Source organism: Neodiprion fabricii, chromosome 3 (genome assembly GCF_021155785.1).
Source record: "Neodiprion fabricii isolate iyNeoFabr1 chromosome 3, iyNeoFabr1.1, whole genome shotgun sequence".
NCBI classification, from domain to species: domain Eukaryota; kingdom Metazoa; phylum Arthropoda; class Insecta; order Hymenoptera; family Diprionidae; genus Neodiprion; species Neodiprion fabricii.
Genome location: NC_060241.1, coordinates 26,804,828 through 26,818,245, shown reverse-complemented (window position 1 = coordinate 26,818,245; position 13,418 = coordinate 26,804,828). Strand labels below are relative to the sequence as shown.

The window sequence follows — 13,418 nt, the reverse complement described above, 5'->3', positions numbered from 1 at the left end:
ACCACAGCTCTTGATAAACGTCGAAATGATGTATCACATTCCGTGAATAATTCCAATAACAGAGTACTGACTTCAATTCCAGATATCGCTGCAGTTGTCCCGAGGGTCATTATGGCCGCCACTGTGAACGTTCGACTTTTGGGTTCGAGGAACTTTCATACATGTCTTTCCCAACATTAGATGTCAACACAAACGACATCAGTATCGTTTTTGCTACAACAAAACCAAATGCTCTACTGTTGTACAATTATGGTCCCCAAACTGGAGGACGTTCCGATTTTGTAGCTCTAGAATTAGTTGATGGAAGAGCTGTGTTTTCCTATGGCGGTGCCAGAAGTGCTATTACTTCCGTAACCATTAGAGCGGGTGAAACATTGGCTGATGGAAAATGGCGAAAAGTCACAGCTACGAGAAACGGAAGACTTGTTTCTTTGAGTGTTTCTAATTGTAAAGAACATGGAGACGTGTGCGAAGATTGTAGACTTGGAGATGTCACTTGTTATGCCGATGATATTGGTCCCACTGGGTTGGTACATTCAAATCAACCGTCATATTACAGGTATTACTCTACAGAAATAAATGACATTTATTTTTTCTTATTTCAGAACTTTAAATTTCTACAACAACCCACTCATGTTAGGGGGTTTAGACAGTGCTGACCCAGTTTTAGAACGTCCGGGCCAAGTACATTCTGATGACCTCGTCGGCTGTGTACATTCAGTTTCAATAAATGGTAGACTCCTGAATCTAACTAATCCAATAGAATCACGAGGGGTAAAGGCTACTTGTGGAAGATCGGAACGAAGTCCTTGCGCCCGAAGTAAAGAGGACTTCTCAGCCTGTGGGGCCAATGGAAAATGTTATGACAAATGGCATCAGGCAGTTTGTCAATGTGATAAATTCATATCACCAAACTGTTTGGGTGCTTTGGAACCAGTGAATTTGAGCGAGGGTGGATTCATTGAATTTAAGGTGATTAGAATTCGAAGCAAGGGTGTCTACCCTTAAAAGCATTTTCGAATTTAAACTAAAATCTCATGTCATGGAAAATAAATACTATCCCAGTATAAATGTATTAACTGTTAATCTTTGATTAGGTCTCGGAAAAGCACAAGAGAATGCAACTACTGGAGTATCTTTATGGTGGATCCACATTATGGCATAGGAATAGAGTTGTCAGAGATGTTCCGGAGGAAAGTAGCCTCTTAACCGTGGCTCCAGCACCACCGAAAACAATTGGGTTAATGTTTCGAACTGTACGTCCTGATGGTATCCTCATCTATGCAGCAACCAACAAACACTTCACATCTGTAGAGGTATACATACTTCATATACCTAACACCTTATAACTACATTTATTTCACACACCGATATTTTCTTACCGGTAAGACAACAAGAAAATAATATTCGGGTTTCAGCTATCCAACGGGCAATTGATTTACTCGTCATTACTGGGATCTCCGGTGAACATGACAGCTACGGTGGAAGGTGGTTTATCGGATGGACGGTGGCATAATTTAACTCTGCACGCATACTCACGCGGACTTAGATTACTCATTGACGGTGTTTTGGCTGGTGATGAACTAGATTCAGCCGGGGTTCACGACTTTTTGGATCCATATCTGTCCGTTTTATCAATTGGTGGAGTTCAACGACAACTGTACTTTGCTCACGAATCGGTGCCAAAAAGCTTTGAAGGGTGTTTGGCCAATTTCACAGTCAACAACGAAATTCAACCGTTTAATGGCTCTGGATCTGTTTTCAAAGAAGTCATGTATCACGGAAAAGTTGGACTGAACTGCCGAGGACCCATAGGAATTAGCGCCACAGTGGCTCCAGACCCACTAAGTATTGGCATAACACTGGTTATCGTATTTTTCGTCATCCTGCTGGTTGCCATATTGGTTAGTTTCGTGGTCTTCCGACTACGCAGGCAGAGCAAAGAGAAATCAGCGCCGTCAGGAGGGAATAAAAGCAACAATACCATAATGGCAGGGAACGCTTTGGTTGGACCTGGAGGCGACAATATGATGTCGAGACACGAGAACACTTACATTTCGGACACGTCTGATCTTCGAGGAGTCGTACATATGGGACCAGAGCTGATATCGAAGAAGTATAAAGAACGCGAAATGAACTCGTCCGAACACAGACCGCAGAGACCCGATATCATCGAAAGAGAAGTGACTAAATCACCACCGATTCGTGACGATCACCCTCCATTACCACCATCAACACAGAACTCTCTACACCCCCACGACCATAATCCTGAATCAGAAGTACCCGAACATTATGATCTTGAAAATGCTAGTTCAATAGCACCGAGTGATATCGACATTGTTTATCACTACAAAGGTTACCGGGATGGGATGAGGAAATTTAAGCCAACTCCTCCAACACCAATTGGCAGCTTCAGCAATCATCATAAACACACGGGACAACAACACAGACATACAGGGCCCTTTCCACCGAGAGCTGTGCCGCCGCCGGCTGTGGTACAGCCTCCGGGACCAGCTCCAAAATTATTGCAAAGTACTCCACTAGCCAGATTATCACCGAGTAGTGAATTATCAGCCCAACAGCCGAGAATACTAACGTTGCATGACATCAGTGGCAAGCCTTTACAGAGCGCTTTGCTAGCTACAACTTCGTCATCTGGTGGTGTTGGAAAGGATGCGTTGAACTCGAATAGTGAGAGGAGTTTGAATTCGCCAATAATGAGCCAGCTATCAGATTCAACTACAAGCCGTAAGGCACCACAATCGAACAACGAGAATGTCAACAACGTCTCTTCAGGACCAATGGGCTTAACGGCTGAAGAAATTGAGAGATTAAACTCGAGACCGCGAACATCAAGCCTCGTATCAACCTTAGATGCGGTAAGCTCATCGAGCGAAGCTAGAGGCCCGCCTGCCCTCGGCGCTTTGCATCATCACAGAAGACACACGCCGCCGCAAGAGCGACTGGAACGGCGTAATTCGACAACTACGGATGAAAGTGGCAATGACAGTTTCACTTGTTCCGAAATAGAATATGATAACAACTCGTTAGTGGGCGATAAAAGGTCGAATAATTTATTCAGCAAGCCAGATGACGAAGTAGTGCCATCACGGACTACCGAGACATCACAATCTTCCAAACCTCAATTACCACCGAGCGTAAACTACGACGGATTTGATAGTTCGTTCAGAGGCTCTCTTAGTACATTAGTGGCGTCAGACGATGACCTATCTACACATATGAGTGGTTTGTACAGGCCAACTAATAATGGCTCACCATCAGCCAACACGGCATTGAGCTGGGATTATTTATTAAATTGGGGACCTAACTTTGAGAGTTTAGTCGGAGTTTTTATAGACATTGCTGAATTACCAGACAGTGCCAGTCGAGTACCCAGTACGCTCAGATTGCCAGCTAGTATACCCAAACCTTCTGAGGAGTACGTCTAGTGCAAAGAAATTAAATAAATCTTTGATAATTTTAAAAAGTAAATTACTTGCGGTGAAATTTATTTATATAGAAGAGTGGCTCAACTTTAGCAAATATTTTAACGATGTGAATAATTTAAAGATTAATTTAAAAAAGCAGCCATTACTTGCACGTTAAAAGAAAAATAGGGTAATTGAAGAAAATGTATTATAGCACCGCCGAAGGTAACGAAATAGAAGCATATCTCGATTGAATTAATTTTAAAGTGATAACTAATGGTGCACAATGTAAACTCATGATTATATTACCAATGACAGTAGTGTGATACTGTAAAGCTATAAACATCTTGCCATACAATGTTCCATAGGACTCTTAAATGAAGAGAATTGAATATATTAGTTTTAAGACGAAATAGCATGTAAAAAATCTTATAGATATGTGATTTTCATCACCTTGTATCAGGGTGTATAATTTGTTTAGTAACGTGTGAATATTGATTGAAGAGTGAACGATTAAAAAGAGCTATTGTAAGAAATACAGTCATGCGAGTTTGATCAAAATGTCGATAACTTGTTTGTAGTTCTTGATATTAACCGACGTAAGAATTGACTTATGAATGACCCGCATCAGTGGTTTGACTAATGGAAACTTGTAAAATGAACAAGATGATTCAATTTAGTATTTTTCTCATAATGGCTCAATTTCAATTGTATATCAAGTCTATTCTGAATATAAAATACTCGCCACTGAGAATTACGGTAAATTCTCAAAGTCGTGCAAGAATGTGGTAACAAGCATTGTTGCAATCCTAGCCATAACAGCGTTTTTAAACAATATATGCAAAAAAAACATTGTCCAAACTGCCAGACTGATTTTATAGATTTTATTATGTAATATAGCTATGAAATGAATTTCAACAATGTTTTAATGAATGTAAATTATAATAATTGTTTTGTAAATACTGCGTAAGAGAGATTATGTTACTGTAAAAATATTGTGTGAATGTATGAAAATTGAAGAATGCAATTTGCCACATTTGTAATAAAAATTAAATTTATTAATTGCACGTTTTCTTCAAATCATTCTCGGTTATGCTAATAACCCGATTTAATTTCAAACTAATTACATTTTAAAAATTATTGGAATGTATCCACGTGTTCCCACAATTTATCAAGGTAAGTTCATCGGAGTTAGGCCCACATTTTTTCAACTAAAGTTATCAAAGGTACGCAAAAACTGCAATGTTAAATATTATTATCTAATTTTATCTAACACGGGCAAAGAAAATCGCAGTAAAAGGGGCTAGGTGAATCAGATCTCAAAACAATTTTTGCTAATTCAAGTACTATCAGGCTTTTAATATATCGAAAAACGAAACTCGTTACGTAAAAATCCTATGAGTATACAAAGAAAGATTAAAAATCTTGTATTATTCTAACCAATTTGGTTTCCAAACTTACAATACTACCGTTACTAACTTATAAAGATATGTTTGTTCGCTGGGTAGTCTTAACACACAAAATAATATAAAAGCTATTTTCAAAAATTGCTATTCAATATACATTCATTGTATGCATTATCCATACATGTAAAATTGTTCTATTATTGAAAGTATGCAAAATATTGTCTCAAGTCACGAAACTATACAATTTTGGATTTATACTAGACATTTTCTCAAACTTTTCCCGAATCTTAAGTATTCTAGATCATGCAAATTTCTAATGTCCATTATAACTGTAATTTTTATTTTGTTCTGCGTGAAATCAGTCTAATTTAATCTAATAGCCTCACAATTAGTAACTTATCAGCATGGCCATCAACTACTTGCTTTAGTTTATAAATCCATTAGCCTTTTGTATGGATATTATTGATATAATAAAATAATTCGAGGTAGTGCTAAAGTTGTAAACATTCTCTGACATCGATAATGTATCCACATCTTTAGAACAATTAGATCTTAAAACAATTAACGTTAACTGCAATCATCTTGAAATTGGTAAGTTCTCAGAGCATACTCATAAATAATCAGTTTGAAATCAAACTTTATTAGTCATGAAATAATGTTATCAAGAATAAAATTTGGGCAAATGCAAAGGATCGGAACTATGTATAGACCACATTTTTACCTCTTCTTCCCAATAGCCAAGAACAGATATCAATAGAGTATGCATATCAGATTATTTTGCATCACCTAATACATTAAAATCGTGAAATAGTGATAGATCATGACGTCAAGTTTATAACGTTCAGGAAGTCGATCTACATCAAAAAGAAAATCAGCCATTGAAACCAGTAAAGATTTACGAATGTGGAAAATTTTTACGCTGGGTAAACATTTGTGCGAGTAGAAATTTACTTTTCTTGTACCATCCCCTCAACTTTCAATCAATGGTTGAAGTAACTAAATTGCATACTTGTATTTTGTTGCCTTCGCTTTAACCTCATGATAGATGCACCTGAGCATACTTTGTCATAAAAATCGCACCCCGGCGACAAAGTGACAACTCAAAAATTGGCATTTTTAAAATAAGACCATATTTGGAATTGCAAACTTCGAATGATCTATAAGCTTCAAAAGTGAATTTTCCGTAGTTGAAAAATTAGCCATCACAGAGCAGAGAACAACAGGTAACTTCCATGAGCATGCAAAGTTTTTACTCACAGTTATTTGCTTCTACTGATAAATGACTATTTTTAAGTTGTACCACCTTTGTTGCCGGGGTGCAAATTATATAACTTCAAGTTCAAAATTTATTAGAGATACCATTAATTACAGACTAAGCTGGTAAGGGCTTGTAAGTAAATCGCTTGTGGCATATAATGCATCCCAGAAAATGAAGAAACTGTAGATCGAAATAGAATGCAATTCGTAGCTTTTCAGCAGGGATGGTATAACCAAAATCACGACTCGGAATATAAGGTAAATACTGGTAGATCAAATGCACAGTAAAACGAGTAAAATGCGCATCATCCATGACACCGTCGGTAAGATATAATAAACTGACTAACAGGATTTTACTATTTACTGACCGTCGACGTATTCATTTACGTGATTAATAGTCAATTTACAGGGACACCATTTCTGCTCTATACTATAATTTGCAATGTATTTATTTCAATATTTACTTTGGTATGCAGTAACAGCTTTCAGTGTCATAATTTCAATTACCTATCAGAAATAGAATTTAAATTCGTGTACGTATCTAACTGGCCCAATGAAACGAAACATTACAAGTAGTGATTATTATTATGCCTGAGAACATGTTGACCGATTACCAATTGTCCAAAAATTCAAAGCCAGTCTTTGGAATACCGTCATCCTGAAGTTGTGATAATTGAAAACTACTGTAAGAGTTGGGCGTTTCTAATAGTGCAGTTGACTCGTCGATTTCATTAGTTTTCGTTTTTGAGGATGAAGTCAAGTTAATATTCATCTGGTTTTTATCCACATTTTGAATTGTTATCTGACAATTTTTCCCGGTTAGATTCTTTTGTGATACCAAACACTCCGTATCCTCATTATTTAAATTGTTTTGAATTTTAAGAAGTGACGTTTTGCCAATGAGCTTTGAAAAAATACTCTCTGGTTTATCTGTTTCTGGACGACTGTTAATCAAAATATCACGCTCATTAGCAACGTAGCTATTGGTCTTATCAGGGAAATCTTCGGACTGATTAAAACTCATATGATTAATAGATGCTTCGTTATGATTATAATTATCATTGCGTAGAGTATCATTATCCCTTGGTATTTTTGACGGGCTTGAGAAATGTGAAGAATCACTGATATAATTACTTGACAACTTCGGCTTTGCCTCTTCATGCGAATCGAACACATTCAAATTCATTTGAGATTGAGTCATCACAGAAAACGGTGCCGAATGTTCATCGCGCCAGCGTAAGGTCTGAGAAAAAAAATGTTGACTGATTTAGATTACCGTGCAATAGCGGGTACAGCTTATTCTCTGCATGTCCGTAAACAATGAATATGTAATATCCACTGCAGACAACTCACCGATCCAGTATCATCAATCATGTATTTCATTCCCGTTTGAATGCGCAACTTTGGATAACTATCAGGCAAGTCTTTGACATTTTCACTTTTTTTCAAAGTATATTTCAGAGCCACTTCAGGTTGAATAATCGTCTCATCTATAGCTTGATTTTTCTCCGCGAGACTTAAAGTGTTCCATAATCCTTCGTAAGCATCTTTGGTTGCAGCGACATCTTCGCCGATTCGTTGTGCGAGAGGATTTATATTATAGAAATACTCTTCGGCGAGAGCATTTAAGGTTTTGCTACTCATATTATGGAGGTTAGAAGAACAACAATGCCTTGTCCAGAAATCGTTCAAAACAATTGATGGTAAGACTTTTTACCATGCTTCTTACCACTCTTGCATATTCATAGCATTAGCACAATGTATATGAAAAAAAGAATAGCTTCTGGTTATACCAGTTGAATCAATTATTTATTCCCCCTTGCTTGTATGATCTACCTTCTCTTTTTTTTGCGAAATGAATTCTGCGCGTATGCATACAACATTTTATTCGTAATTACACAAACATTTTGGAATTCCTGTAATTTCCTTGACAGACACAAAATTTGTTTGCAGCCTCTGACAGAGTTAAAAATTGTGATTTGACAGGACGCGCCTCGCCGCCTGCCTGACTACCAGCCACCAGATATCCATGCATGCAAACTTTGCAGTCCCCAGCCTGGTTTTCAATGATCAAATTCATGCTGACGCGACATAGCTGTACGCAGCGTTATGATTGGTAGAAACTCGTTGATCCGCGTTAGTCTGAATTTTCACGCGCGCACCAGGTAGCGCGAGAGTCCGTTTTCTAGGGGCTCTGGAGATGCATTCCGAACTAGCTGATAGCGCTAAAAACTCCCTAAGCAGAGTCAGAGTTATCCACGAACTCGGCAGCGCAAAAAATATAAAAGATAGTTGACAGCACTGGAAGCTAGTTTCGGAAAGCACCCTAGGTAGCGATTCCCTGCTTTATTAGTATTTCTACTGGCCAAAAACCCGGCCTTAAAATCCTGCGGCAGCATTTTGCTGCCTGTGAATATTCAGTCTTTTCATACCACTTCCTCACATTTCTCAAGTAAAATTTCGACGTCAACTATTTTACAACGCATGATTATCTTTGAAAAAATGTTCCTTTTCACTGCCAACTTGTATAGTTTGACGTAATTCAGAAGTACTTTTACTAGTCGCTTGTGAATTGCTGTGTTTTACACCCGTATTCATAGTCCTTCCTTGAGGAACAAGGATTCCTTGTTCTCAATTCACGTTTCATGAACAGTCCTTCCTTGAGGAACAAGGATTCCTTGTTCATGAAACGTGAATTGAGAACAAGGAATCCTTGTTCCTCAAGGAAGGACTATGAATACGGGTGTTACGACTGTAATTATGGGTGTATTAATACGCATGCGGCCCCCACGACCAACAAAGACTTATCCCGCTCAAAACAGCAAAGTATCAAGTCCACGCGCAAAAAGCGTGATGAATAATCGTGAATGACCAAAAACTTGGAGAGTAGAAGAGAAAGAGTCGATATAAACCATACAAAGTTGCGAAATATTAAACACAGTGTTTCAATTGTTTGGGTTCAAGTATATCTTGAATAGTTACAAATTCTTTCAATTTTAATCCCATTTAATACCTATTCGTCAATTTCAATCACTATTAGGATGTCAACTTTCTTAATCTATTTAAAATGCATTAAAGTTTTCTATGGATTAATTTTTAATACGTGCAAGCTTCACATCATAATCTATACTCCTCAGCGAACTTCCTACAATTTCGATTTTCTATTTGAATAATATGATAACATAGGGAAAAAGAAGAGGTAAAAGAATGGAGCACAAAAAACATATATTTTGAACCAGCATCTTTCTTTTACGCAAGCTTGAATTTTCCAGCCCAAGCATAAGCGGACAGAGCAGAGCGTCGACGCATAAATAAAACGTATAATTATATTAAACTTACCCATTGCTGAATTTCTGCATAATGTCAGCCTACTTCACGTTGCTGCACATAAATATACACACATGTTCACATCGTCCTGTTTTGTCACAGAAATCTTAATATGGTAACAAATTTTCACAGGAATTTTTCATACACTATATCAGATAAGTTCGGCAATGGATTCATCGGAGAACTAATTTACTGACTATTGAATTGTATCGAAAGTATCATGTGCATTCGATGTTCAGTTTCTCCAATCATCATATCATAAAAAATTGAGACAGTATACGACACTGTAACCCCTGTTGACACAAAGTTATAATTGGCTTATTTTCGTCTGACAAGCATCGACAGCCTCTTTTAGGTTAAACACGAGCTGGTTTGTGAAAGTCGCGGTAATAATTTGATAGTGAACAATTAATTAATCAATCTGTTCGCGTCCGCCGCATTTCGATTTAGAAATAAACAGTAATAAACAATGGTTCTGTTTACTAGCACGAGTACCCATGAGAAAAACAAATATCCATCGACCACCAAATCGCGATTCATACATCAATGTTTGTCATATACGTGACATGATTTGGACATAATTAGACACAGTTAAAAGAGGGACGTGACCGATCAGAGCGATATTTAGAGCATTGTTGATTTACTCACACAGGAAAAACCGACACGCTGAAACAAGCACGTCCGGACTTGCCGGCGTTCCAAGAACTTATATCAGTAGCAAGATGGCTGCCGATAAGCCGAACGTTGCTTCGGCGACTCTCGGAAATACTCGGAAATATTTCATTTGTTTCCATGGACCGCGACGTGTGCTACGATTGAACGCGTTTGAATGTCAAATTTTGTTTCTGAATAAATGGCACAATTGATACACATTACTGCATACAAAATATGTCTATGTACAATAGTAATTATTATCACTGCTGCAGGCACTTTTGGGTATTTGAAATTTTTCCATATGAGTGAATGTTACGGAATGGCCCTCCACACGTGGCACGCTCAGCACAATCTATATCAGCTTGTCTTTGAATACGATTTATTATCAATAGCCGTATGCGACTGTACAAACAGCACTTACCGGGCAACGTAGCGCTTTTTTTATGCAAATCCGTTCATTCTTGAAATTCAAAATATTAGGAGTACGGCAGGTACATATTCTGGCTCGTTCGAAGACTAATAGTAAAATAAATAGATTATATATTTTAACCATTATTTAATATAGCTTTATTTACACAACACTTACACACTGTATTCTCATTTGACGCAAATTTTCAATTTTTTTCTGTATTTCAGTAATGTATCATATATTATTTGTATCAACACCTCTTTTCCCTTACATGTACAGAATATACGTTAGTTAGCCACTATTTACAAGTTTCCCTGAACAAATACGTATGAATATGTATAGCTGTGGAGCATTTGCTGTCGCTTCTTACAAACTTATCGTTAGAGCTGATAGATTCAGGCACCTTTGATCGTACATGTTCATGTTTTATACCGATCATCAAGATTTTTCATAAATTGAATCAATCAATTCTTAAGAAATTCATCCAGATCTGCAAAATCAGTATTATCTAATTCCACCTCATCTAGCGATTGACCGTGTTGAACACTCGCTAATTCTGGAAGTAGAAATTAATATGTAATTTTAATTTCACACTAGATAATTGAATATCTCTATTCAATTTCTGACACTCTCAGTTACTTTCATTTCGTAAAATTGCTTCAATCACTAGGAATATTGGCAAGAGTTACCCACTTGGAACTGATCCAGTGGTTTTATACTCCTGCATCTCTTGCTTAAACACTTCCCCAAAAGTTTCTTGTCTCTCTTTCAGAATTTTTTGCTGTTTGAGTTCATGCAGCAAAACGCGATTGGAGTGATCATTGGCTAATTTTGCTGAAAAACGATTACCAATACTTTTTGCAATAATAGGACAATACATGGATCGGTTTTGAATTAATTTTTGCAAAGGCAGAAGTTCAGACACTTTAAATCTATAATGAAGAAATAAGACAACATTTGATTCCATGTATGAAAGTTAATACATTTTGTTACATTACTCTTGCACAACATCAGGTCTTTTTAATTTTAATTGACGCACAAGATATTACCTCTCACAGAATCCAATTCAGATAATTTCTTTTCTTTATAAAGTGCCAACTGAAATCTGTGATCCAGCTGACTGCTCTGTAGGTCTAGAGTTTCTTTCAAATCTTCCATTTCAAAAATGGCTCCTTCAACTTCTTCAAACAATTCTTGGAGTGACCCTGCATGGACAAATATTTTGAGAAAACAGACTTTAAACAAGCTTTTCTAGAGTATCGCAAAGTGCATTTTAAATTATATGACCTGAACAGGATAAAGGTAACGAAATCAACACCAGTATCCGTCATCAAATTACTTGCATCATTATCAGTTTCTGAACCAGGAATAAACATTTTGCATAACTGAATCCGTAATTGAATAGATGAATGATGGTTCACCTATCTGATCCATCAGATTCTGAATATCATTATTTATTTTTGGCACCGACGCTAAAGCGTTATTGAGTCGTGCAACGCTATTCCACTCTTGCTCCAGCTTCTCGTGAATCGATGCTACCAGAGAGTCGATTACTTCAGCATTCCCTGCATTTTGTTCAGTAAGATCGTGTAGCTCGTTCCACTCTGTTTGGTAGTGAAACAAGAGATCTGCTCCCGCATCGTAATTAACATTTCTGTCATTTGCAGTCTTCTTAGGTTTCGAATTATCGCTTGCTGTAAGTCCTTTAATGCTGAAATATTTCACGTAAAATAAGGTTGATCTTCCTGTCTTTCGATATCTTTTCTGTTTATCGAACCAAACGAATTAGGCATTTGCCACAGTACTCAAGGCCGATAAGAAAATTTAAACATTACTACAAACAAGTTTTGATGATTTTCGGCATGAAAACTATCAGCGAAATTGCAAATCGAATGATAACTGGCAAATGTTGGAAGAAATTAAGAGGACGTACCCAGCAGAAATCCCGTCTTGGACAGTCTGAAATTTATTTCGTAATGAACCAAACATTTTTCCGATTCTTGGCACCGCACTCTTCGAATTCAGTTATATTTCAGTGAAAACTGAGAAATAATATTCACACTCTTCGACGTTGTGACATGTCGATTAAATTAATCGGTTTCAGCTTGATTAGGTTAAGTCAAGTGACAACATTTCAAAACACGTACGGAAAACTGTAAAGTGTAGCTCGAACGTCAGTACAACGCGCCTTCGCCGCATATTCGGCCAACTACACGAGTCACTGTCCGACAAAACGACTTACCATGATAAGAAAATTAGCGCTAACTGCTGACTACTACATCGGTAAAGAAGAGTTTTGAAAATATTAAGAACTTCTTACTTCGCTAATAAATCGATATTTCGATTTTCTTAGGTTTTGAAAATCAAACTAACAGACTCAAACTTGATTCTTCGACTTTTCCAATATTCATAACTGAGGACTTATCGATACTCAAGAGGTTTTTTGCGAACTAATTCACTACAGTTATCAGTGTAGCAGATCAGTAAAAAATTCAAAATTAACAGGAGGCGCAAACGCTTTCAATTACATGGTTTGTCGATTGGAAAATGTAAGACTTTTTACACTATTATATATACACTGAGAATTTTCAGTAAAATTTGACAAGTTTCATGGTATATTGTTCGCGCAGTGCACTAAAGAGTCATTAGTCAAATTCCACCGCGCAGGTTTGTGAGGTATTTCAGTGCTTGCGTTTATTACGGGCAGCTCGTTTCGACGATTGAATTACCCGGACCCGTATTCAAAATCTTGGATGCAGCAGATCGACTCAGGAATAATTTCTATTAAGCAGATTGTATTAAATTTTTAACCATGAATAAGTTTCCAGGAATAACTTTTACGGTCAATGTATAGATTTATCCAGGAAGACACGAGATCTATAATTATAGCATTGAATCGATGTGTAACATTGTATACTAATGGTCCAATTAAGGAAC

The 13,418-nt window shown here is 37.1% G+C and overlaps 3 protein-coding genes and 1 long non-coding RNA gene across 5 annotated transcripts in view; 1 reads left to right on the top strand and 3 right to left on the bottom strand.

The window, feature by feature from the left end:
* LOC124179157 (cadherin-related tumor suppressor) overlaps positions 1-3,955 on the top strand; it is an 87,611-nt gene extending 83,656 nt beyond the window's left edge. Inside the window, exons 18-21 of the mRNA XM_046563316.1 lie at positions 83-526; positions 606-972; positions 1,098-1,316; positions 1,419-3,955. Of these exons, the coding sequence (XP_046419272.1) occupies positions 83-526; positions 606-972; positions 1,098-1,316; positions 1,419-3,449 (3,061 nt within the window). The 3' untranslated portion in view covers positions 3,450-3,955. The remainder of the gene's footprint in view (positions 1-82; positions 527-605; positions 973-1,097; positions 1,317-1,418) is intronic.
* The window catches only part of LOC124179216, a 54,852-nt gene extending 44,756 nt beyond the window's left edge, over positions 1-10,096 (bottom strand). The window contains exon 1 of the long non-coding RNA XR_006869986.1: positions 9,431-10,096. This is a non-coding gene — a long non-coding RNA (uncharacterized LOC124179216). The remainder of the gene's footprint in view (positions 1-9,430) is intronic.
* LOC124179193 (uncharacterized protein C1orf198 homolog) lies at positions 4,477-8,119 on the bottom strand. Its single transcript, XM_046563397.1, has 2 exons — positions 7,445-8,119; positions 4,477-7,334 (listed from the first exon to the last, which is right to left on the bottom strand). The coding sequence occupies exons 1-2, from the start codon at positions 7,733-7,735 to the stop codon at positions 6,702-6,704; spliced, it is 924 nt and encodes a 307-aa protein (XP_046419353.1). The 5' UTR covers positions 7,736-8,119; the 3' UTR covers positions 4,477-6,701.
* Positions 10,097-10,902: 806 nt separating the features above from the next.
* LOC124179199 (dysbindin protein homolog) lies at positions 10,903-12,668 on the bottom strand. 2 transcript variants are annotated; one of them, XM_046563404.1, is made up of 5 exons: positions 12,415-12,666; positions 11,903-12,192; positions 11,531-11,686; positions 11,175-11,315; positions 10,903-11,037 (listed from the first exon to the last, which is right to left on the bottom strand). In XM_046563404.1, exons 1-5 carry the CDS (start codon positions 12,468-12,470, stop codon positions 10,946-10,948), a joined length of 735 nt encoding a protein of 244 aa, XP_046419360.1. In that variant the 5' UTR covers positions 12,471-12,666; the 3' UTR covers positions 10,903-10,945. The 2 variants fall into 2 exon arrangements, with proteins under 2 accessions (XP_046419360.1, XP_046419361.1); XM_046563405.1 differs by lacking the exon at positions 11,175-11,315 and having other exon boundaries at positions 12,415-12,668.
* Between the last annotated feature and the right edge of the window lie 750 nt (positions 12,669-13,418).